Here is a 24,055-nt window from a genome sequence, read left to right on the forward strand (position 1 = left end):
ACGATTTTTGTTGTAAAAGAATATAGTTAGTATATTCTCTGAGTAAATTAAAACAGAAAATAATGGCACATGCAGTTTTTATTACATATATTTGTGCACGTCTACAGAATGAACAGACAGAAGACTGGATAAAAGGATAACTTCGGTGATGTGTATGTGTAGCCGATTCACTTTGTTATAAAGCAGAAACTAACACACCATTGTAAAGCAATTATACTCCAATAAAGATGTTAAAAAAATCTATTAACGGATAATAAAGAACAGTACATAAAAAAAAAAAAAGGGTAACTTCGGGTAGTGATTGCCACCTTTTGTGAAAAGGAACAGGCTGAAGTGGAACTCAGTCTGTGTTGACATTACACAGTGTCACTTAATCTCAGATACCACGTAATTGAAACAGACCTTTATTTTCAGTACCACCCAGAAAATACCATTACAATTAAACTAGCACACAGTGTCTTGGTATCACGTCTCTAAAGCTGCATCCCAACCTCAGGAGTGCGTGTGAAAACATAAGGCACGTTTCATTTTAAATTTTTAAGCGATAGGACACACATGTGGGGGGTGGGCACACGCTGCCTATTACGCTTGAACTTTTTGCATTTTGAATTATTCCAGAATTTAAAATAAATATAAAAGATATTTGAATGATAGTGACGTCTACATGATAATTCATAAGCCAGCTAGGAAGGTTTAGCCCACCTTTGTTCTCTTGCAGGATGAATTTCTATTTGGGGTTTGTTTGGGGTTTTTTAAACTTGCACTAACACTCTTTCACTTTCTCCCCAAGTCCAACCTGGATCTAACCTAATTTTGACAAAATGCTTTTAAACTCCATTTGTTTTTGTAAAGTCCTGGTAAGGATTTCGTTAGATGTTATCAACACAGTGAGACCCAAGAGATCCAGGAGCATGCCTGAATCTATGTGTACGTGGGGTTCATCTCACATTCCTGCTGTGTTTCTTCAAACCTATTTGGACTTCGGTATTCTCCTTAGGCTAAGTTTCACTAACATTAGATGTGGTAAAGAATCGTGAGTGTCCAAAATTTTTTCATGATAATCAAACCAATAACCTTTCTCAGTTCCCTTTTCCTGTAAAGCTTCTTCTTTTCATGCCATGTTAGAGTTTGTATTGTAGAATACTCCATTGCTACCACCTGGTAATACTTTGCTTGATGCTAATTCTACACTTAAGAAGTAATGTAAATATGAAATAATAATTTTAATAGAATAGCATTTTCCACTTATTTATATTGAACCTTGAAGGTTTTCACCAAGCCGTTCTAGTTTTCTGAGTGATTGACAAACCACCGACTTTACATTGGTTACCATGATCGTTACTAATAGTATTGCATGTTCCCATTTGGTCCAGAAAATATTGTCAGGGTCAGACCCTTCCTTTCCCACAGGCCATCTCTCTCCATTTCACCTTATTCTCTCCATGTCTGTATCATTTGGGAACAAGAGGATTTTGGTCCGTGGGCATTGTAAGTGCTCTTTCACAAATGAGATGGCATCACATAAGCTTCCTTCGGGTTATTGCTAGTCTTTGCTGGACTCTGTGAGCCCAATAAGTAAGGTCCTTCTTTACGGATCAATTCCCTCCTATTTTCCACTGTGCATGATACCTGTCAATAAACATCCAGGAGATTCGCAGGATCCTGCCACGGTCTGATTTCTGAAGCCAGCCATGCAGCGTGTAGCTTATGAGAGTGCCATTCACGGGCCCCTAACATCAGGGTCCTGGTAGTCTGTGGAACCTGATGCCAAGGGCTTGACGGGGCGTGGCTGCTGTTTTCACACCATAGTATGAACGTGTCACTCTACTTGCCCGATTGGATTTCCCACTCATTATCTTATACCTATATATAGATGACACGCCCTGAAAAAAAAAAGTTTGTTGTACACAAACAGTCACATACAATGACTAATGATATGTCTCTGGGCTCAGCACTTGGGTCCCTGAGAGCAGTCTGTCCTGCATCTGCTCTGCGGCTACAAGACCTGGATTTAAATTGTCTCTGCCACTCATGAGAGAACTTTAGAAAGCCTAGTTGATCTCCTGAAGTCTCAGTTTATCCATCTGCAAAGAGGGAACGATAACACTTACACTGATTGGGTCCCTTTGGGGATTAAATGTGGTAGCATACGTAAAGCCCTTTGCGGCAGGCCTGCCGTGTGCTACACCCTACTCTAAACCCAGGAGAGTTCTCCTTCCACGGCTAAGAAGCCCAGCCACCCTAGCTACTTGCCAAACCCCAACATGCCGGCCGTGGGGACATCTGGAGGCCAGCAGCATCTGAAAGTCCATGGAATGTGAAAGCAGAGAAAGGCCTAGGCCTGGCCTCCCACACTAGGTGTCGTGGTACACTTTGGAGGAGCTGAATCTCATCTGTAATTCGAGGATTCAGGATGACTGATCAGTCTTGTACTGCGTGTAGTCAAAAATATGACCTTGAGAAGTCATCCCCGGGTATTCGTCATCCTTTTGCACACTGAGATCTCAAGGTGATATATCTCTGGTTTGTGAACTCCACAGGAAAGGTTATGGTGAGAGACAATCGAAAAAAGTCTGATACTGAGTGTGAAGAGCCGATGCAGATTCACCGCCCAGGCATTTATTCTCAGACGTGCGCCTGCGCGTTGGTTTTCTGAACGCTGCTTTGCCAATGCCGTAGGCTTGGTCCTTGAATGACGCCATCTTCCCTGTGACTGTTACCTCCCCTCCCCCTTCTCCTCCTTCCCCTCCTTTTCCTGCACCTGCTCCTATGACAGAACTCCCAAAATGATTATGGGTACCTGTAATTCCTTTTGCCCTAGTCGGTCATGCTTCCACACACACTTAGCCCAGGGATGAGGCTGGGGTAAGAATGGGTGGAATGAGAAGGGTGGGCAAGTTCCAAGGCAGTTTTAAAGCAATGGTGGAATTGACTTTTGGTAAGAAGAGTGGAAGGTGGGGTAGTGGGAGGTCCTCTCGTACCCGGGAAGCATCTCTGTAATAATTCTTAGTAGCGTCCTCTGGAGTTTAGAGAGAGTAATCTCTTTCTCTCTTCCTCTCTCTTTCTCTCCCCTACCCCATGCCCCTCCAGCATCTGCGAGTGCGTCCCTGCTTCAAGAACACACGTCTCCTCCTTTTATCTCCTGCTCCTAATTAGGGATTCTGTTTCGGACTGGAAGCAGCCTTGTGGCTGCACAAAACACAGAGAGCTCCCATGACAGTGTGTTTGATCCAAAAATACTAGGCAAAGAGATATGACAATATGCTTCGCTATCCACAGTGATGTGGACAACACAGCAGAGATCATGCTGCGTCTTCAGTTGCCTGGAAAGATTTTCCACAAGCAATTTCTTTTTAATTTTGACTCTCATGATTCAAGCTGGAAAGTCTTTTAGAAAAATGTATAAACGCAGTATCATCCTTTCTTATTCCATTGCTTTAACATCATAATACTCTTCTGAAAGCGGTCATGATGTTCAAAGACCTCTAAACCAACTGACCTTGAATTAATCAAAAATACATGGGAAATAGAGTTAGTGTAACATTTGATTTTAGACGTCTGTCTAGTGACTACAATCGTAAGAATTTCGCATTATAAGCGCAAAGAAATCTTTTGACAAAATAACATTCCTTGTCAATATTTTCTCAGAAGAAATTAAAGTCACTATTATCTAACCATTCAGTGTAGGATTTTCTGAGAAGCTTGATTTTACTTACTGTTTCAGTTTTTGCTTCTTAATCATTTGATACAAACAGGCATGTCTAGTGAGTGTTACTCTACATTATTAAATGATATTTTAAATTTTATACTCACCATGGTGGAATAAATTGGAATCTCCTTGAATGGATTAACAAGCAGGAGGATGTCCCCAATAAAAGTCTGTTAAAAGGAAAGGATATAAATAGTTATTGGACCATATAAATAGCACCTTTAAAGTTAAAAATTATATAATTTTAAAATCACTGAGCAAAATATAGAGAATAAGTCAAAATCACACTTTACCATTTTGTGAATTGTTTTAACAGTTTGTAAATAAATAGAAAATTCAAATAAAATTAAACCAATAGGCTTGTTCCACTGAACACATAACAAGTGAAATGACTGAATTCTAAGAATTTCTTATCTTAAAGGGGTTTTATAATCACCAGTTGAATAAAAACACACAGAATTAAAACACATGGCCAAATGGAGTGGAGGCGGTGAATGGGGTATGAATTCTATGTTGCTGCATAAGAATAATAATAAAATGTCTAACAGAAAAGTTAGTAAAGCACAAAAAGCAAATAAAAATAATTTTAATTAAAAAAAAGACAAGAAATGAGATGGCATAAAGAACAGATGGACCAAATAAAAATCAAATAATAAAATGTTAGATTCAAATACATCAGTAATTATGTCAAATGTAAACTACTAACTAATTAAATGACAAAGATTATGAACTGGATTAAAATGCTAACTCAAATATAAAGACTAAGAAAACTTGAATGTTAAAGGATGAAGCAAGATACACATGCAAACAGTAATAACTGCAAGAAACGTGGTTTAGCAATATTCAATTCATAAAAAATAGACTTTAAGGTAGGAAGCAGCACCAGTGATAAAAAGGGACATTTCACAATAATAAAATGATAAATCAGGAAGATACAGCAACTCTAAAATTCTATGAGACTGAAATCTAGCATAAAACTATAAGGAGAGAAACATGAACTCACAGTGATAGTGGAGAACCTTAACAATTTTTTCTTAGTAACTAATGGAACAAACAGACAAAATTTTGAAATAAATAATTACCAAGTTGACTAACTGACTTATATAGAACACTATTACCAAGAACCGTACAATATACATTCTTTTAAGCTGAACACCGACCAGTTTCATTATATTCAAAGTTTGAGTCACGTAGAGTATGTTCTCTGATCATGGGAGAATTACGATAGAAATTAATAATGGATATCTAGAAAATCACCAAATGTTTGGAACTTATACATCTGCAAATAACCTATGAGCCAGAAAAGGAATCATAATGCAAATGAGAAAATATTTTGATTATGACATAACATGTGAGATGCTACTAAAGGTATACTTGGTATGAAAATTATTGCCTGAAATGTGTATGTTAGAAAAGAAGAAAGGCAGATCATGATCTAAGTATCCATTTCAAGGAGCTCATCAAATTACATCAAATTATGCAGAATTAAATAGCCAATATAAGAGCAGAAATTAAAGGAATAGTAAACAAATGCCAAGGAATAAAAAACAAAAGCCAAAAGGCAATCTTGAAAAATCTAATAAAAATATAGTACCCTAACAAGATTGACTGAGGAAACAAGAGGAAATGCACCAACTACCAATATCCCAAATATGACATCACTACAGATACCACTGACATGAAAACAGATGAAGAGGATATTAGGAATCATATTTTAGTCACTAAGTTTGGATATTTAGATGATGTGGACAGCAATCCACCATCTTACCAAAACAAATGTACCAAGGTATAGGAAATCTAACTAGTATTATTTTTTGTACAAGAAATTGAATCTATGTCTAAAACCTTTCCACAAAGAAAACTAAGAATTCACCAGTGAATTCTTCTCAATGCTGATGTACAGATAAACAAATGTTATACAAATTATTCCAGGGCTTCCCTGGTGGCGCAGTGGTTGAGAGTCCGCCTGTCGATGCAGGGGACACGGGTTCGTGCCCCGGTCCGGGAAGATCCCACGTGCCGCGGAGCAACTAGGCCCGTGAGCCACAACTACCGAGCCTGCGCGTCTGGAGCCTGTGCTCCGCAACGGGAGAGGCCACGATAGTGAGAGGCCCGCGCACCGCGATGAAGAGTGGCCCCCGCTCGCCACAACTAGAGAAAGCCCTCACACAGAAATGAAGACCCAACACAGCAAAAATAATAAATTAATTAACTCCTACCCCCAACATCTTCTTTAAAAAAAAAAAAAATTATTCCAGAAAACAGCAAAGAGGGAACATGATTCACTTCATTTTAAGAGGCCTCAATAAACTGGATATTAAAAACCTAACTAGTACCTTGAAAGAAAAGAAAATTATAGCTGGTCTCTCTCATTAAAAGACATGCTAAAATCTTGAGAAAAATGTTGACAAGTTGAATCCAATAAGACACTCAACAGATAATATATTTCCACCAAATTGCTTTATTCTAGTAACCCAAGGTTGGCTTCATATTAGAAAATTAACCCTTGTAATTCATAATACTAAGGAGTCAAGAACTGAAGTTATAGGATCATCTCAATAAATGACAAAAAACATTTAATAACATTCAATTCCCACTCTTGATTAAAAATAACTTTGAAAACTATTAATATAACGGAACTTTCTTAATCTACAAAAAGTGATTACACCTACGGCACAGCTACTGCTAACAACTTGCTTAATGATAAAACAGAGATTTTAATAATAAAAAACAGATTTTAATGATAAAACACAGATTTTAATAATAAAACAGCTTTACTCTGGGATCAGAAACAGGACAGGAGTGTCAATTATTGTCACTGCCAGTCATCTTTTTATTAACAGCCCTATATACCATGAAACAATGCAAGAAAAGAAAGTAAAGAAACTATCAAGATTTAAAAGAGACACAAGAAAGTCGTTATTTGGAGACTACGTAGCAGTGTGTGCAGAAAAGCCAAAGGAATCTCCACGTAAGTTAATACTTACATATGGATATAGCAAGTTTGATGAATAAAATGTGCTTACAAAAAATCAAAATCGTATCTCTATATTAGCCATAAACAATTAGAAAACACAATTGCTTGTTATTTTCAATAAGAAAATAACATTTATTATAGCATCAAAACTTGAAAAATGCCTAAAATAGATCTAATGCAAACAGGCCTTCTATACCAATTTTTTTTTAATGTTCCAGAAAAATTAAAGATGACCAAAGGACGGATAGTAACGTTCCATGAAACAAAAAATCCAATATTGGAAAAATCTCAATTATTCTCATCTAATCTGTACATTCAAAGCAATACCAATGAAAATCCAACGGAAATTGATAAGTGGACTTGAAAATATGTATGAATGTCCAAGAGTCATTAGCCAAGACATTTTGAAGAACGAAGTCAGAGGACTTTCTATATATCAAGATTTATTATATAGCTATAATGATTAAGATATTTTAGCACTGGTTTACAGACAGACTAACAGATCCCTACAACAGAAGACCAATTTCAGAGAGACTCACTCCCTATGGCAAGTTTGTTTATAACAAAGGTCTCACTGCAATGCGTGGGGGGAATCCACATGGGAAAATATTCGTCTTGACCCTCCTCTTTTACCACTGTGAAATCATTTCCACACTGGTAATGCACCTGAAATGTTCAAGTTAAAACAGCCAAACTGCAAGAAGGAAATATAAGAAATATAAGAAAATATTTTCAGGACCAAGGCCAAAATTCTTTAAGCAGGACACAAAAAGTACCAACCCTAAAGAACTTTGTAAAAACCGCAAATTTCTCTTTATCTAAAGACACTTTAGAAGACTAAAATGCAAGCCACAAACTGGGAGAAAATGTTTGCAATAAATATATATCTATATCTATACATATCAGACAAAGAAAGGATATCCTGAATATTTAAGAAACCCCTACACATCAAGGAGAAAATGTCAAGCAACCCATTTATTTTTAAATGGCAACATAATTTGGAGACACTTCACAAGATAAGATAATCAAATCAGCAACAGACACCTATTGGTCAACATCATTAGTTATGCGGAACTAATTTTTAAAACCTCAGCTAAAGCTGGACTTGTAACAGGCCTGGAGGGGGTGATTTCACACCCCTACCATGCATCTTTAATTACCCCAAACAGGAAGAGCCCTACATCTATCTATAACAGAAAGATGTCTCTATTTCACTGACCAACAGAAAGAAAAAAACATCTTTCAGCCTGAGGACAGCCTAGCCCATCAGAGACTGGAGCAGCCCAACCAATGAGAAGCCTCCATGCTCTGGACTCCATGCTTCCTCCAATGGATCCTTTAGTTATTACAGCCCCTCCCAAACCCTCTCTTTTCCCTATAAAAGCAAGCTCCCCTTCCTTGTTTTCGGGATTTGCCTGTGGTCTGCCATAGTTTGCACAACCTGAATTTCAATTCCTCTGCTCTTCCTGTATAAACTTGCTTTTGCTGGTAAAATAACTGGCTATTATATTATTAAAGTTGACAGTTATCAGGGAAATGTAAGTTAAAACCAAAATGAAGTACCACTGCACAACTGCCAGAATGGCTAGATTTTTTTTTTTTTAATTAATAACACAAATAATACTGATAACATCCAGTGTTGGTCATGATGTGGAAACCTAGATGTCCGTATTGGGCATGTAGCCACTTTGAGATACTATTTGGCTGTATCTCCTGAAGCTGAACACACCTGATGATGCTGGCACTGTAGTCCTAGGTGAGCACCTCACAAAAGACGTGAGGCTGTGTGTTACTCCAAGAGCTACTTAATATGTGTGCCCCCCAAAAGGCATAGCATGGTTTATAACAGTATTATTCATAGTAACCAAAAAGTGGAAACAACTCAAAGATTCCTCAATTGTAGAGTAAATAAATAAAAGAGGATATATTCATACAGTAGCTTATTGTACAGTAGCTTACTTACAGGGATAAAAACAAATAATTGCTGCTACAAGCAACACTATAGATGAGTATCAGAAACATAATGATGATGAAAGATGACAGACACAAACAAGAATATACCGGATGATTCCTTTTCTACAAAATTAAAAGAAATTCAAAACTAATCCATAAGCGTATATGCCAGAAACTTTTGTAATGATTACATTAAACTGGGGAAGGAGCTTCTTACACTCCTTTTCTTTATGAAGCTGCTGGTTACATAGGTGTGTTCACCAAATGAAAACTCATGAAGCAATACTTTCATGAGCTGTGCATTATTCTCTTTATATGTCATAATGCATGACAGCATTCACTTAAAAGAAGGATTGGCCAGTATTTTATAGCCAAGTAAAGGAGGAAGGAAATAAAAGTGAAATAATTGAACCAAAGGGGAACTTTATTAGTGAAGTATCTGAAAATTAGTCTTAAATTCCAGAGAAGAAAAATGAAGATAGAAAGTAGATTGAGGAAGAATTGAGAAATCTGTTAATTAAGAAAGATGAGGAACATTAAAATAAAATAAAAATACCCTAAAATGCATTTTTTATGGAGATATAATTTGGGGGGGGCCTAAATATTGAAGGAATCCGGGACTATCTGAAAATATATTTTGTGATAAAAATAGTTTATAAAACTATTACTTGAATGTTAACAATGTTATTTATTCTGTGCACTTCCTGGTGAGTGAATATCACATTACCTGCAATTCACTTTCTGTTTGATGGTTCGGGAACTTCCTACTCCTACAGACAGGAGGGAAACTTCCCAATCTGATATCCAAATGGGAGGCGATACACTCAGTTAAAAGAGCAACTTGCAGATTGTTCCGAAAGATCATCTTATATAACAAATCAGACTATAGGACTATAGCAAAAAGAGATGAAAACCCTGGTTGAACAGTTAATTCAGCTGCAGTGTTTTCTCTTGGGCGCTGATGGGCCCAGATAGCAGCAGCAGAGGTGGTATGCTGTCTGCATTTTGAAGGCAGGGCTGACGAGATTGGCAGGAAAATCACATGTGGGGTATGTAAGAAAAAGAAGCACCAATACTCTTCCAGTCATTTTGGGCTGAAAACTGAAAGAAAGACGTTGTCATTAACGGAGATGGGAGGGGCATGTTGGGAATGGACAACCAAATTTGAATATTTTAATGTTGAAACATCTACTAAACTAGTGCTTTTGTATTTGTGGGGAGGGAACACTTTTATTTCCAATTCACTGTGGACTAATACTTCCGCAAAACATAATAAAAAACTCCTGGAAAAATGAAATTGAAAAAGACAAAGACATACAAAAAGCAAGGCTTGATTCTTATGAGATTCAACAGACAGAAATTAAACCATTAAATTGCTATAAGAGTTTCTAAAAGCTTACTCTGAGGGCAGACTGGTAATAAAAAGTTCACATATCCAGTGGTCCAGAGACTACACTGCGAGAATCACCTATTACTATTCAATCAATAACGTTTAAATTGCTTGTCTATCCATTAAAGGCAAATTCAAATACCATAACTTGGAGCACTCATTACAAAATTGATCCTAGGTAGTGCAGCTCTTCAATATTTCAGGTCTACAGAAGAGGAAATCATGCCTCACACAGTGAAAAGTTTATATCCTCAAAAAGAAAACCACAGGCCCAAAATAGAGTCCCGTATGCTAGGCCAGGCTAACCAACAGGGGCGTAATACCTAACCTAACTGAAGCTTCCACCTCCCCCAGAAATGTGGTCTTGACCAGACAGTCAGGAATTTTCCGTTTGGTACCAGTAAGGTAATATGTCACATGCCCCTCTCCATTCCCCAAAAGATGATGAGGTAATCGCTACATAGACCCCTCTGTTCCCCACAGGTAGTTACCTAAGCCTGAAGCAATATTTTTTATGACTTCCTTATCTTGCCTTTAAAACCCTTCCGTTTCTGTGGCCCCCTGGAGCTCCCCTCTGCTAGCTAGATGGGGTGTTGCCCAATTCATGAATCATTCAATAAAGCCAATTAGATCACTAAAATTTACTCAGTTGAATTTTGTTTTTTAATAGTATTTTATATGAACTTTAGCAAAGCAGGGAACCCTAATTCTGATTATCCAGGTAGAGAGAGAAACCCAGTAGAGTTAGCAAAGAGAGTCTACGAAGGTGGTCCACTGTGTGGGGTCTGCGACATGACTCCGATAAACAGGTGGGAAGTAGTTGTCATTTCAGATGAGGAAGTGCAAGACCAGCAGGGGTCCTGTTCCCCCTGAGCTCAGAGTCTAGCATGGCAGCAAGATGCTAATCAAACCACCACCGAGGTTTATAATCACAAGCGGTGAGAAGTGTGCTACAGAAAGATGGTCCACAGAGACTTAATCTGGAAGTTCTGGGAAGGATTACTTGAAGACTGAAGAAGTATTGAGTGGGAGTTTATAAAACTATGTACTATGTGGAGGAAGAAAGAGAACTTTATGGAAAAAAAGACAGTCTAAGGGGAATCCCTGATGCAGGAAGGTGGGCAGCGACCAGTGACTAGGAATCATCAATGATAGTGTTTAGGGACCAGATCATGAATAAGGCCTGTGGCTGTCCTTCCAAGAAAAATGACAAGCCTCAGAAAAGTTTTAAGACTGGGAGTTTCGAGATTACATTTGTTCTTTACGAAAATTACTCTAGTTCATTATGAAGTTTCCACTAGAAAGTCAGAAGGCTATTGGAGAAAAGATGATGAGGATGGTGCCCGCTAGGATGCAGAGTAGTAGATATTGGGAGATAAAAAGCCACTTGAAAAGCATTTAAGAAATAAGAGAAATCAAAACTATTCAAGCAGTGGTCTGCTGATAATGTGATTAAGAAGTTAAAATGAAGAAGAATCAACACGATGCCGGAAAAGGAGAGACAAGAGAACAAAAATAACACAAAAGCAACAGGGCAGTAACAGACCAAACTAATCAGGCTTCACCACTTTCTGCTGATGACTCAATTCCATTAATTTTGATAGAAGTATTTAATTTTAAGTGTATTTACAGTGGCGGGCAATTATCCCATCATTAAGACACTGCATTGAATGTTCATGGGTTAATCAGCACCTGACAATTTATTACGTGTAAAGAAATCTCTGATTTCACATTTACATAAAAATTACTTCATCAGTTTCTCAGCAGAGTAGGAAAAATAACGGGTGTTATCAAAAAGGGATAGCAGACATATGCATAATCAGATGTCTCTATAGACATTCTGATTGAATTGCTCTGAGATGAATTTAACAAAATCAATGAGAGAGAGAGAGACACTGAGAGTGCATAGTGTCAAAATTGATATACGTATTGGAAGAAATAGCACATATAAACCAGAAGAGAACCACAGCAAATCAATTCTCCGTGCTGTTTGCCATCTAAGTCATACATTTGTATGCTATTATCAGAGATGTGTATATAAATTATTTACTAGACAAAGACATTTCCTGATAATTTAGAAGAACAATAGTTTTTCTTTCATGCAAATAGAGAGGCATCCCTCACGCACACTTAGCTTTTCCTCTTTGGCTTCGTTCTCCAGATCTAGGAGGCTGAGTTAAAGCAGATGAAAGAAACAGCATTTTTATAAGTGATCTGCAGATCCTGCTGGTTCTAGCAAGATCTTCTTCTCCAGCAAACATGACAAGAGGAAAGTTGTCTACCCTCAGGGCTCCAACTTTCTCTTAACAACCCTGAAATGTGAATCTTTGCAGAAACTGCCTTCTAACTGAATCAGAAGAATTGACCCAAACTCTGAGAAATCCACCTTAGGCTTTCAGCATGACCAGAAGTAACAATGAGCCCCCTTCCTTGTCGCATTTGCAGCACTGACGGGTGAAAATATGCAGCAAGACAAAAGCAGTGCAAAGGCAATTTCAAGGGCACTTACATAGATCTGATTGTTCCCAAAGCGCTTCTGAATTTCGTAAAGCAGGCTGCTGTCGGTAAGCTGACTGAGCGTTGCCAGGTCATCGTTCGGAGCGGGAGGTATCAGCTTGACCTGGGGGAAAAATAGGTAAGATCAATCCTAATTGCTTTCCAATCAACTGTCTTCACAGTTGTTTGTTCCATTTTCAATTACATGTCAAAAGTTTACAGACCACATGAATTCGAAACTGTTATTAAAAGATGAAATGGTTCACTTGTAAGGAACAAAAAATTCAACGGTCACAGAAATGTATTCAGGTGAGAATCTCTGTTCTATACCCACCAGCCAGGGCACACACTCATACACGCAACTACACACACAACCTGCATGTGACCCCACGTCCCTCCAATCATGAAGTCTGATTAAGACAGCTCTGAACTGTGCTGAGTCCTTTTTAAGACCAGCTGTTGAAAGCTCACGTTTTTCAGTGTTTCCAAGGCTAAAGGAAAACTCCTATCACGAAACTGGAATGGGAGGAAAGCAGAGTGCCTGGACTTCAGTTTCTGAATACATGGAGGGAGGCACTGGAATTTAAAAGTAGCCTCTCTAGAATTCTGGCTTGTGTATCTTCTTCTGTTCTACATTACTCCTAAGTTTCAGGTAGTGTGAGATTAAGATGATTCTGTCAGAAAGAAAAACACTGCTTTCCTACTCAATTTTATATTGAGTGACAGAGTTGAAAAACTGGACAATATTTCAAAAAAAAAAAAGGTAAATCTGAAATATTTAAATTAGATAAAAATCTATTATTTACAAGTCAGAAATGGGCAATGTTTAGTTTTATTTATATAGACAAAGGTCTCTCGCAAGTTGGCATACGTATTGAACTCCCAAAGCAATCATAAAAAGGAGAAAAACTAAGAGCAGGAATTTTTTTTCCTTCAGAAGGAATGATTTACGCTAAGATAATAAAATTCCTCGTACATCCACAGCTCTCAGGAGCTCAAGGCAAATTTCTGCATGCACGTTAAAAAAAAAAAAGCAGGAACTAGCACTAACAGAAGTTTCATGTTTGTTCCAACAAGGCTGAAAGAGCTATTGCGGCATATCTTTGGAATTCTTGAGGGTTTTCATCTCCAGTCACAGCTGCTGCACGGGTTAGAGAAAGTACTACTAGGCTGACAGTAAAAATGTGAAGACTTCCCAGCCTGCTTGTAGTAACCAAATGTGAAAATACAGTGTTAGGGTAGATCAAGGGAAGAATTCCTTGTAGTTAGCATAACAGATTCCAAAATGATCAGGAATGAAGCTTTGATAATCAGTCTGAAGCAAGGGGCACATTCTTTCTAAAGATTCCTAAAGCGCTGTGACAGCTGATAATATGTCTGTGAATATTTTTATGTCATAGTTGTAGACTCAGTCGTGTATGCTACCAGTGTCTCCCAAACAATTATGACAACACTCAAAACAGAGACGGGATAAATATGTAAAAAACAGAAACAAAAACAAAACTTAACATCTTCGCTAGGATTGATCATTATGGTTCTTATGAAGATATACAAATATCCATATATATACATACATTTCTCTCTATATATGTATACATTTCCAAAAATAGAAATCTGAAACACAAAACAGACATAATTCAGAATAGAGAGTCAGGAAGAAATTAGAGAAACACTTTGAGAAATGTTTCAAGACCCACAAGGAATTTACACCTTGGAAATACTCTGAATTCACTGATTCCTCGTCTCCACTTGCCAACACTGCTTTCAGTGCTGTCAAATTTCCTGTTTTGTTCTGTTGTGTTTGGTCGTGTTTTCTCTCTCTAGGACATAAGTAGTATATGTCCAGGAACCAGAAATTCAGTGGGCAGACAGAAGGTCTGACAATTGGGATAAGAGCAAGAAGATTCTGGGGAAAGGCTGTTTGCAGGAAAGAAAGAAGTAGGCATGAAAGAAGAGGAAAGAAGAAATTAGAAAAGAACGAGCTGACCGGGATGGTCCTACAGGGAAAGGGGTGATGATCTGACAAAATATTAAGCTTCCCGGGCTTCCCTGGTGGCGCAGTGGTTGAGAGTCCGCCTGCCGATGCAGGGGACACGGGTTCGTGCCCCGGTCCGGGAAGATCCCACATGCCGCGGAGCGGCTGGGCCCGTGAGCCATGGCCGCTGCGCCTGCGCGTCCGGAGCCTGTGCTCCGCAACGGGAGAGGCCACAACAGTGAGAGGCCCGCGTACCGCAAAAAATATTTATATATATTAAGCTTCCCAAAGCTGAAGCCCATCACTGTGCCTGCACAGCACCTTGTTCTTACCTGCTTTGCATTCTATGAGATGTTTCTTAGAGAGTGCAATATATCAGGTCCTTTGTTTGCTGAGAATTTACACTTTTGTGTACCTGGATGCTGGTATGTCCAAGGACTACAGAAAGAGAACCATCACCTATCTTCAAAATCCCTATATGCACATGCAGCCATGGAACACACACGTTCTCTCCTGTGCACAGAACTGTCACAGGGCAGCAGGGCTCTGGGAAATGAACCCGGAGCTTGCTGTCGTGTCTCCAAAGAGCACTGGATACAGCAGAAAAGAAACACTTGTGACTCTAGGCAATTTGTTTAACTTTCTTGAGTTTGAGTTTGGTCGGTTTAAATACTCAATTTGAAACTTGAGAGTCAGTTAACTAGCAAAAGTGAATTATAACTTGCCCACAGTAGAATTTTGGGGATTAATGGGCAGAAGACATTAAACAGACATTTCTCCAAAGAAGACATACAGATGGCCAAGAAGCACATGAAAAGCTGTGCAACATCACTAATTACTAGAGAAACGCAAATCAAAACTCCAATGAGGTATCACCTCACACCAGTCAGAATGGGCATCATCGGAAAATCTACAATCAAAAAATGCTGGAGAGGGTGTGGAGAAAAGGGAACCCTCTTGCACTGTTGGTGGGAATGTAAACTGATACGGCCACTATGGAAAACAGTATGGAGGTTCCTTAAAAAACTAAAAATAGAATTACCATAAGACCCAGCAATCCCACTACTGGGCATATACCCAGAGAAAACCATAATTCAAAAAGACACATGCACCCCAATGTTCATTGCAGCACTATTTACAATAGCCAGGTCATGGAAGCAACCTCAATGCCCATCGACAGACGAATGGATAAAGAAGATGTGGTACATATATAAATGGAATATTACTCAGCCATAAAAAGGAACGAAATTGGGTCATTTGTAGAGACATGGATGGATCTAGAGACTGTCATACAGAGTGAAGTAAGTCAGAAAGAGAAAGACAAATATCGTATATTAATGCCTATATGTGGAACCTAGAAAAGTGGTACAGATGAACCGGTTTGCCGGGCAGAAATAGAGACACAGATGTAGAGAACAAACATGGACACCAAGGGGGGAAAGCGTTGGGGGGCAGGTAGTGGTGGATGAATTGGGAGATTGGGATTGACATGTATACACTAATATGTATAAAACAGATAACTAATAAGAACCTGCTGTATAAAAAATAAATAGAAGTCAATAAAAGATATTATAGGTGAAAGCATTTGTAGCTCTGAAAGGATTCTTTTATATTATTTTTTTAAAAAATAATCTATACTTACATTGAAAAAAAGAAAACCCAGTGTCGACTGGAATTACATGAATTAAGAGCAGATAAATGAGTGGATAGAGGATTCAACCACTGTGGCAAAACCTTACAGTCAGTCAATATAAATAACAGTAATAAAAACAATAAATATGTCTTGCTGAGTTTTTGTTTGTTCTTGGTAACTGTGCTGTCACCTTATAGCCTTAGTCTTTTGTCATCTTCAAAACAACCAAATAAGGTGAGTACTATGTTCCCATTTTACAGATGGGGCTTAGTGAGATTAAGGGGCTTCTAGAGTCACAGAGCTCCAGAGGCAGACCTGAGCCAGAGCAAATCTGCCTGACTCCATCCTCCTGTCTCTTTACTCCCAGGAAAACATGGCTTCGCTAAATGGAGTAAAAATTTGACCCGAATTTTAAGCTGGAACCAAATTTAAATAAATATACCGTGAAAGGAAAGAAGAGAGGGAGGAAGGGAAAGAAGAAGTTAAGCAGTTAGGAAATTAGGAAGAGAATGGAAGAGGACAGGGGAGAGGAGGAATGGGCCAAAGACAGAACAAAAGGTGAAGAGAAGGAAGAATGTCGCACGTTTCTAAGCCTCTTAAGAAAAATTCTCCATTCTCAGAGATATTATAAAGCGAATGTGAATTTTGGTGACTATCAGGACCAAAAAAAGTTTCAATCAAGTCCTGAATATTCATGTATGGAGTTACCATTTGATAAGGCCTCCATTTTCTAAAAATCTGAAAGGAGAGATGCTGTGGGGTTTGTTTCAACTTGAATTCTACACAATGAGTTTCTCTTTAAAATGGGAATGGGAACTTTATCGCTTTGACAAGGCTTTTCTAAAGCCCTCCTGTGAAGTGTGAGTGAGGACAGCCCTGCGGAGAATCCAAGCACCTCATGACCAAGAATGAATGACAGCACGACGCACACAGTGGGAGATGGGAGTGAACATTACACAGATAATATATGCTCATGAAACCTGCATACTAGCCTCTCCTTGTTTAATACCAGATCAACAGAACATGATTACAGCTGCTTTTAATGTCTAGGATACAATTATAAAGAGCTTACATTAAAAACTGAAAAGTCATTCAGCAAGGATTACACTTGATGTTATGCTGTGAATGTCCTCTCATTTTTTAAAAGATATTATTTTTTAGAGTTATTTTAGATTCACAGCAAAATTGAGAGGAAGGTACAGAAATTTCCCATATACCCCTGGCCCCACTCATGCATAGCCTTCCTGGTTATCAACATCCCTCGCCAGGGTGGTACCTCTGTTACCACTGACGAGCCTACACTGACACATCATCATCATCCAAACCCCATAGTTTACATCAGGGTCACTCTTGGTGTTGTATGTTCTATGGATTTGGACAGATGTACAATATCACATATCTACCCCTACGGTGTCATACAGAGTAGTTTCACTGCCCTAAAAACTCCCTGTGTCCACCTATTTATTCCCCTGCCCCGAACCCTGGTAACCTCTAATATTTTTACTATCTCCATGGTTTTGCCTTTTCCAGAATGTCAAATAATAGAATCATATAGTAGGTAGCCTTTTCAGATTGGACTCTTTCACTTAATAATATGTATTTAAGTTTACAGAAAGTTCATAGGACCTTTAAAAAAGTTAAGAAAAAGCTTTGCCTTAAATTTCACCTAACACTCAATTGCCTACCACTATGGACTGAATTGTGTCCCCCCAAATTCATATGTTGAGGCTCTAACCAGCTGTGACACTGTTTGGAGATGGGGCCTTTAGGAAGTTATAAAGGTTGAATGAGGTTATAAGGGTGGGGCCCTGATCCTATAGGATTAGTGTCCTTATAAAAGACACCAGATAGGTTGTTTTTTCTCTCTGTCTACCATGTGAAGAGAAAGAAGCCATCTGCAAGCCAGGAAGAAGACATTCACCAGAAACTGAATCAGCCAGAGCCTTGATCTTAGACTTCCAGTCTCCAGAACTGTGAGAAAATAATCTCTGTTGTTCAAGCCACCCAGTTTGTGGTATTTTGTTACGGCAGTCTGAGCTGATGAGTTTACCTACTAAAATTTAAAAGTATTTCAAAATTACAAAAATAATTTGTTATTTGAAAATAACAAAAAATAATGAAATTTAAATTTTGAAAAGAGAATCTTTAGAAAACCTCAATAAATTGTCCTTAAAACATTCAAAATTAGACACAGTGAAACAAAACATTTTCAGGGATTACTGTGACATTCAGAAAATTACTCTGCCATTTATAAAACATGAAACATATAAAACTCATTTATTTCTGTGGGAATGATAGCAAAAAATACATTAATTTCTAAAGCTCCTCAAAGTGATCTCTGATCATCTGGACACTGGGGCACACAGGCACACACACACAAAACACCACCACAGTTGCTTTTAAGGATAAGTGACTCAGTGACTGGTTTGTCCTTCTTGTTACGTAAAATGTCTGACATTTGTAAGAAACAGAAAACTATCTACATAATAATCAAAATGATGACTAATGACATAAGCGGAAATATTCAGGAATTAACGTATTGTCTGAACTTCCATTCCTGGTAAATCAAGACTATAAAATTCAAATCCCTGTAAAAACACATAGCAGTTAAGTTTGTTAATGTATAATACCATAATACCATATAATTTATATTATACTGGTATATAATATTATAATATTATATTTATATTATTTATTTATTTATATTATATTTATATTATACTGGTATATAATATTTATTTATTTTTATTTATTTATATTTATTAATAATATTTAATAATTATTAATGTTATTAATAATATTTATTAATATAAATATTAATATTTATTTATATTATACTGGTATATAATATTATAATATTATATTTATATTATACTGGTATATAATACCAGTATAATACCATAACAATTTATATATGGCAATTTCAAACCAAATATTAACATTTGCACTCATTAATTTTTATTTGAATTGAAATTAGTAGGTGTTTGTTTTTGAAAAGTTGGACTTTAAGGCATGATGTAATAGGATGCAACACTAGCAGACCTGCAATAAGGGTGTAGTTACCTGATCAGGTTTGGTGGGGCCGTTCACGGTGGTATTTTCGGGAGTACTGTCCTGAGATTGTCCCTTGCACAGACCTTTTGTTGCATCTTTGAACATAATGTCTTTTTCCAGCATACTGTCTTGCTTGGCAATTGGCAATGCCAGGGGGCTGCTGGAGGAAAAAATCAATGCTATGATTAGTCTTCTAACATTGCCATATCAATCAAAAATTACCATGACTGGACAGCTGATTATAGAAAGTTGTTTAATTCAGGTAAGAAACAGTGTCAACACTGCAGGTAGAATCAATGAGAAATCTGTAAACTTTTCTATTAGCTCCAGATCTCGTTCAATTTCACCTTTAAAAGAAAAAATATATTCATTTCAACCTGAGAAGAGAATGTTTATGAATGGATATATGACTTAACAGACAAATCAATGAGCAATTGAAAAGCTAAGGTGGAAATGCATGATTGAACTAAGCAAAATATTTAAATGTGAATGAATGCAAACAAGTGAAGGCAGAATTCTACAATTAAGTAAAATACTGTTCATACAGGATTTTAATATGTTATAGAATCATGGACAATAGTTAAGAGTTTGTGAAGAAATGATAATAGGGGAATTAAAAACAAACGACGTGCTTAAGGACTGCAATGTTACAAACAATAAGTTTTATTACTCCTTTACATCTCAGGCTAGGCAAAAAAATAAAATAAAACCTACTTCATTTTTTGTTATTCCATAGACACTGTTGCCAAAAGAAAGGCAAGTTCATAAAAAATAAACGCAATCCGAATGTTTAATTTGTATTGTAACACTTTAGTACAGTCAAATTTAAAAATGTACTTTCCTAAATGTGACCATAAAGCAGAAATACATACATATTTAATCAAGTGCAATATATAGAAACATAATTATTTCATGTACCTTACAATAGCAGTTGTGATTCTAATTAAAGCTTAATGCATTTTGTTGTTTTTTTTAAAATTTCAGTTTTATGGAGGTATTTACAAATAGTAAAATTCACTCTGTAGATGTACAGTTGCATGAGTTTTGTCTACATACACATAATTATATATAGTTGGTTATATATATGTATATACATTTGTGTAACCCACATAATCGGCAACACATAGAATTTTTGTCACTCCCGAATGGCTCTTTGTGTGTGCCCTTTGAAGTCAATTATTTCCCCTAACCCCCTGCCCCTTGTAACCATGGCTAATTATTTCTTTCACTATAGTTTTGTTTTTTCTAAAATGTCATGTGACAGAAATCACAGAGCATGTAGCCTTGTGTTCCTGGCTTCCTTTACTTAACATGTTTTTAAGATTCATTCATGTTTCTGCATGTATCAAGTTTGTCATTGTTTATCACTGGGTAGTGTCTTCCTGTGGGATCCACTGCACTTTGGCTGTCCATTCACCAAACATTTGGGTTTGTCCAGTTTTTGTCAATTGTAAATGCAGTTTCTATACACATTCACGCACAGGTGTTTGTGGTGACATATGACACATGCTTTCATTTATCTTGGCTGCGTACCTAGGAGAGACTCCAAACTTTCCTCGGGGTCTGAACCATTCATTGGTGCTTCCCCCAGGCGTGGGGTGGAGTCCTACTTGCTTCACATCCTTGACAGAACTTGTCTTTTTTGTTGTTTTTTAAATCCATTCCAGTGGGTGTGTTAGTGGCTTCTCCCTGTGGCTTTTATTTGCATTTCAGTGTGGTTATTGACACAAGAATCCCTTCTTTGGTAAAGTGTAAGTTCAAATCTCCTTTTTTTACTGGATTCTTTTGTGTCATATTATTGAGTTTATATATTTTGGATTCGAGTCCTTTATCACATACACATGTGGCAAATATTTTCTCCCAGTATGTATCTTGTCTTTTTATTTTTTTAACAGTAAGTTTCAAGGAATGTTTTTTCTCTTATGGTTTGTGCCTCTTGTATCTTATCTAAAAATTCTTTCCCAAACCCAAGGTCAGTAGGGTTTTCTCCTAGGTTTTATTCCAGAAGTGTTATAGTTTTATGCTTCACACTTAGGTCTACAATTCATTATGAGTGGCTTTTTTTATATGGCGCTGTATATGGGTCGAGTTTCATTATTTCTTCGTATTGCTGTCTAAATGTTCCAGCATCAGTTCTGAAAAGAACATCTGTCCCCATCCAATTACCTGGACATCTTTATTGAAAATCAACTGACCATATATGTGCAGGCCTACTTTAGGACACTCCATTGTATTCCACTGATATAATAGCCTATTCTTACACCAACATTACATTTTCTTGAGTAATGTACTTTCAGAGTAAGAGTTGAAATCAGGCAATGTGAGTCATCCAACTTTGTTTTCTTTTTCAAAATTATTGAGGCCATTTGAGGTTTAGCATTTTCATATACATTTTAGAATCTATTTGTCAGTTTTTATAAAAATTTCTGGAATTTTGATTAGCCTTGTGTTCAAAATATAAGTTAATTTGGGGAGAATTTACCTAATAACAATGTCAAATTTTGTCATCCATAAACACAGTATATTTCTCCATTTATTTTGATCTTCATTAACTTTCTCATCAGTTATTTTGTAGTTTTCAGCATTAAAATCTTGCAAATAATTTGTTAGATGTATTCTGATATATTGCATGTTTTATGCCACTACCAGTGTCTTTTTATTTCAATCTCTGGTTGTTAGTCTATAGGAATACAAATGATTGTTTTAGATTAACCCTGATGGGGAAGAAGGGAATAATTTGAAGGACTTCCTTCAGTAACCACAAGCCTCATTCACTGCCCTGCAGCCCATCTCTGTGCCACCTGCCAGCCATGCTGGAGTCTAGGAAAATGGGAATAAAGACAGACTAACGAACGGGCTGAATTAGGTCCAGGTCTGAGGCAAAATCGGGAATGGCTGAAGAACACGTTTACAGAAACGTGAGGTCAGTTTACTTCCTCTGAACTCTGGATGACGATGTTTTGTAGTCAATGACGGTATTTTCAAGTAGGCAACAGGGCAGTGGATCATATATTTAAAAAAGGCGGCATGGTATAGTAGAGCTGCAACAAACAAACATTTTTGAGTCAGAAAAGCTACGAAGTTTGATGCCTGGCTCGGTCACCTCGGGCTGGTTACACAACCATTCTGTAAAAGCAACTGAAAAACAGGCCCGGAGTGACGGGTTACCAACATAATGCGCATCAAGGGGTTAGCTCAACGACCCTGGTAATAAGCAGGCAACAGTATTAGCTTAAGTTTCTGGGGATCTACTTACAAGCTAACAGGTTAGCCTATTACTCTTGTATGGACAGACGCAGAAGACAAGAGGTGCTGGGATAACAGACGGAGGACTTACTGCTCACGGCAGACAGAATCCACGCTGCCCGTGTGCACCAGTTCTCCTTGCCCCCTGTGCCATGGGGGGCGGGAGCGGGCAACACAGATGGAGCTAAGTGGACGGCTACAACTTCGTGCATCGTGTCGCGTTGTAGGAGAGAAAACTGGGCAGGAAGCAAGAACTCTTTGAGCAAGCAGCACACTGTGCCCAGTAGAAGAGAAGCCAGGGCCCCGGCGCTGCGGCCTCCTCCAGCCACCCAGCAGCTGGTATGACTAACTGCATGTGCCCTGCACAGTGACCAACTGGGCAAGAAGGTGGAGGCGGCTTACGGCCCATGGTGGGCGTCCCTCCCAATGTTATATTATTCATTTTAAAAATTCACTATAGGGCTTCACTGGTGGCGCAGTGGTTAAGAGTTCGCCTGCCAATGCAGGGGACACGGGTTTGTGCCCCGGTCCGGGAAGATCCCACATGCCGTGGAGCGGCTGGGCCCGTGAGCCGTGGCCGCTGAGCCTGCGCATCCGGAGCCTGTGCTCTGCAGCGGGAGAGGCCACAACAGTGAGAGGCCCGCGTACCGCAAAAAAAAATAAAATAAAAAAAAAAATAAAAATTCACTATATAAAGGGAATGCTCACATCCAGATCTGCTTGAATACCATCAAGTAATAAGGTCTTCACAACCTTCAAAGAGGCTGTATTTCTTCCTGAGCAACGCTGGAACAAGACCCCTCTACTCATCACACCTGGAGCTCCAGCAACACGCCTTGTGCCTCTTCGACTTGAGAGCCCTTCCACTATTTGAAGACAGTTGCGGTTCTCTGATATTTACTATAATTTGAGGGAAGCACTTGCAAATCACTTTAATAATTATATGGCACTGAATGTATGACCATCTCTGTTTAAGTACTACACACACATTAACTCTTTAACAACAATACCATAAGGTATACATTATATTTATGCCCATTCTGTAGATGAGTAAACTGAGGACCAGAGAGGAGAACATGGTCTGGACACACAGTGAGCAGCAGCGAAGCTGGGACTTGAGCTTCAGAGTCTGTGTTCTCAACCACCGCATCACACTGCCTACATCTAAAAGTTCACCCTCACACCTACCGAAATATGTCCTTCCTTATCTCCCCTTAGACCAACTGTCTCCCTTTCCTGCATTGCCAAGAAATTAAAAAGCAAACAATAACAAAAAAACTAAAGAGAGGTTTTGCAAATACTGAATCTTCTGAGTGTATAGCAATTAATAAAGCAGTAGTTAGATTAGTCAAGGTAAAAACTAGAAAGATAGTTTATAAAATAAGTAAAATCAACTATAAAGGATTTCTAAAAGGAAGAACTGGTGAGTCTACTAAAACAGTTGAAATACTCCTTTTGTATCCCAAACCTAATCTCAGTGTTAATAGCAGGCTCCTTGAAAGATACACTTGAAAAGAAGATTGGTCCAGGAATACAGTGACCTCATTCTAAGTCAGTTTTTTGTTTGTTTGTTTGTTTGTTTTTTTCTGCGGTACGCGGGCCTCTCACCGTCGTGGCCTCTC

The 24,055-nt window shown here is 38.0% G+C and overlaps 1 protein-coding gene across 2 annotated transcripts in view; it reads right to left on the reverse strand.

The window, feature by feature from the left end:
* Window positions 1-24,055, reverse strand: part of MYO16 (myosin XVI) — a 478,842-nt gene that overhangs the window by 256,747 nt on the left and 198,040 nt on the right. For both annotated transcript variants that reach the window (XM_033435062.2, XM_033435063.2), the window contains exons 10-12: window positions 19,197-19,347; window positions 12,539-12,649; window positions 3,814-3,879 (exon numbers count right to left, since the gene is read on the reverse strand). In XM_033435062.2, the coding sequence (XP_033290953.2) occupies window positions 3,814-3,879; window positions 12,539-12,649; window positions 19,197-19,347 (328 nt within the window). The remainder of the gene's footprint in view (window positions 1-3,813; window positions 3,880-12,538; window positions 12,650-19,196; window positions 19,348-24,055) is intronic.

This window comes from Orcinus orca, chromosome 18 (genome assembly GCF_937001465.1).
Source record: "Orcinus orca chromosome 18, mOrcOrc1.1, whole genome shotgun sequence".
NCBI lineage: Eukaryota > Metazoa > Chordata > Mammalia > Artiodactyla > Delphinidae > Orcinus > Orcinus orca.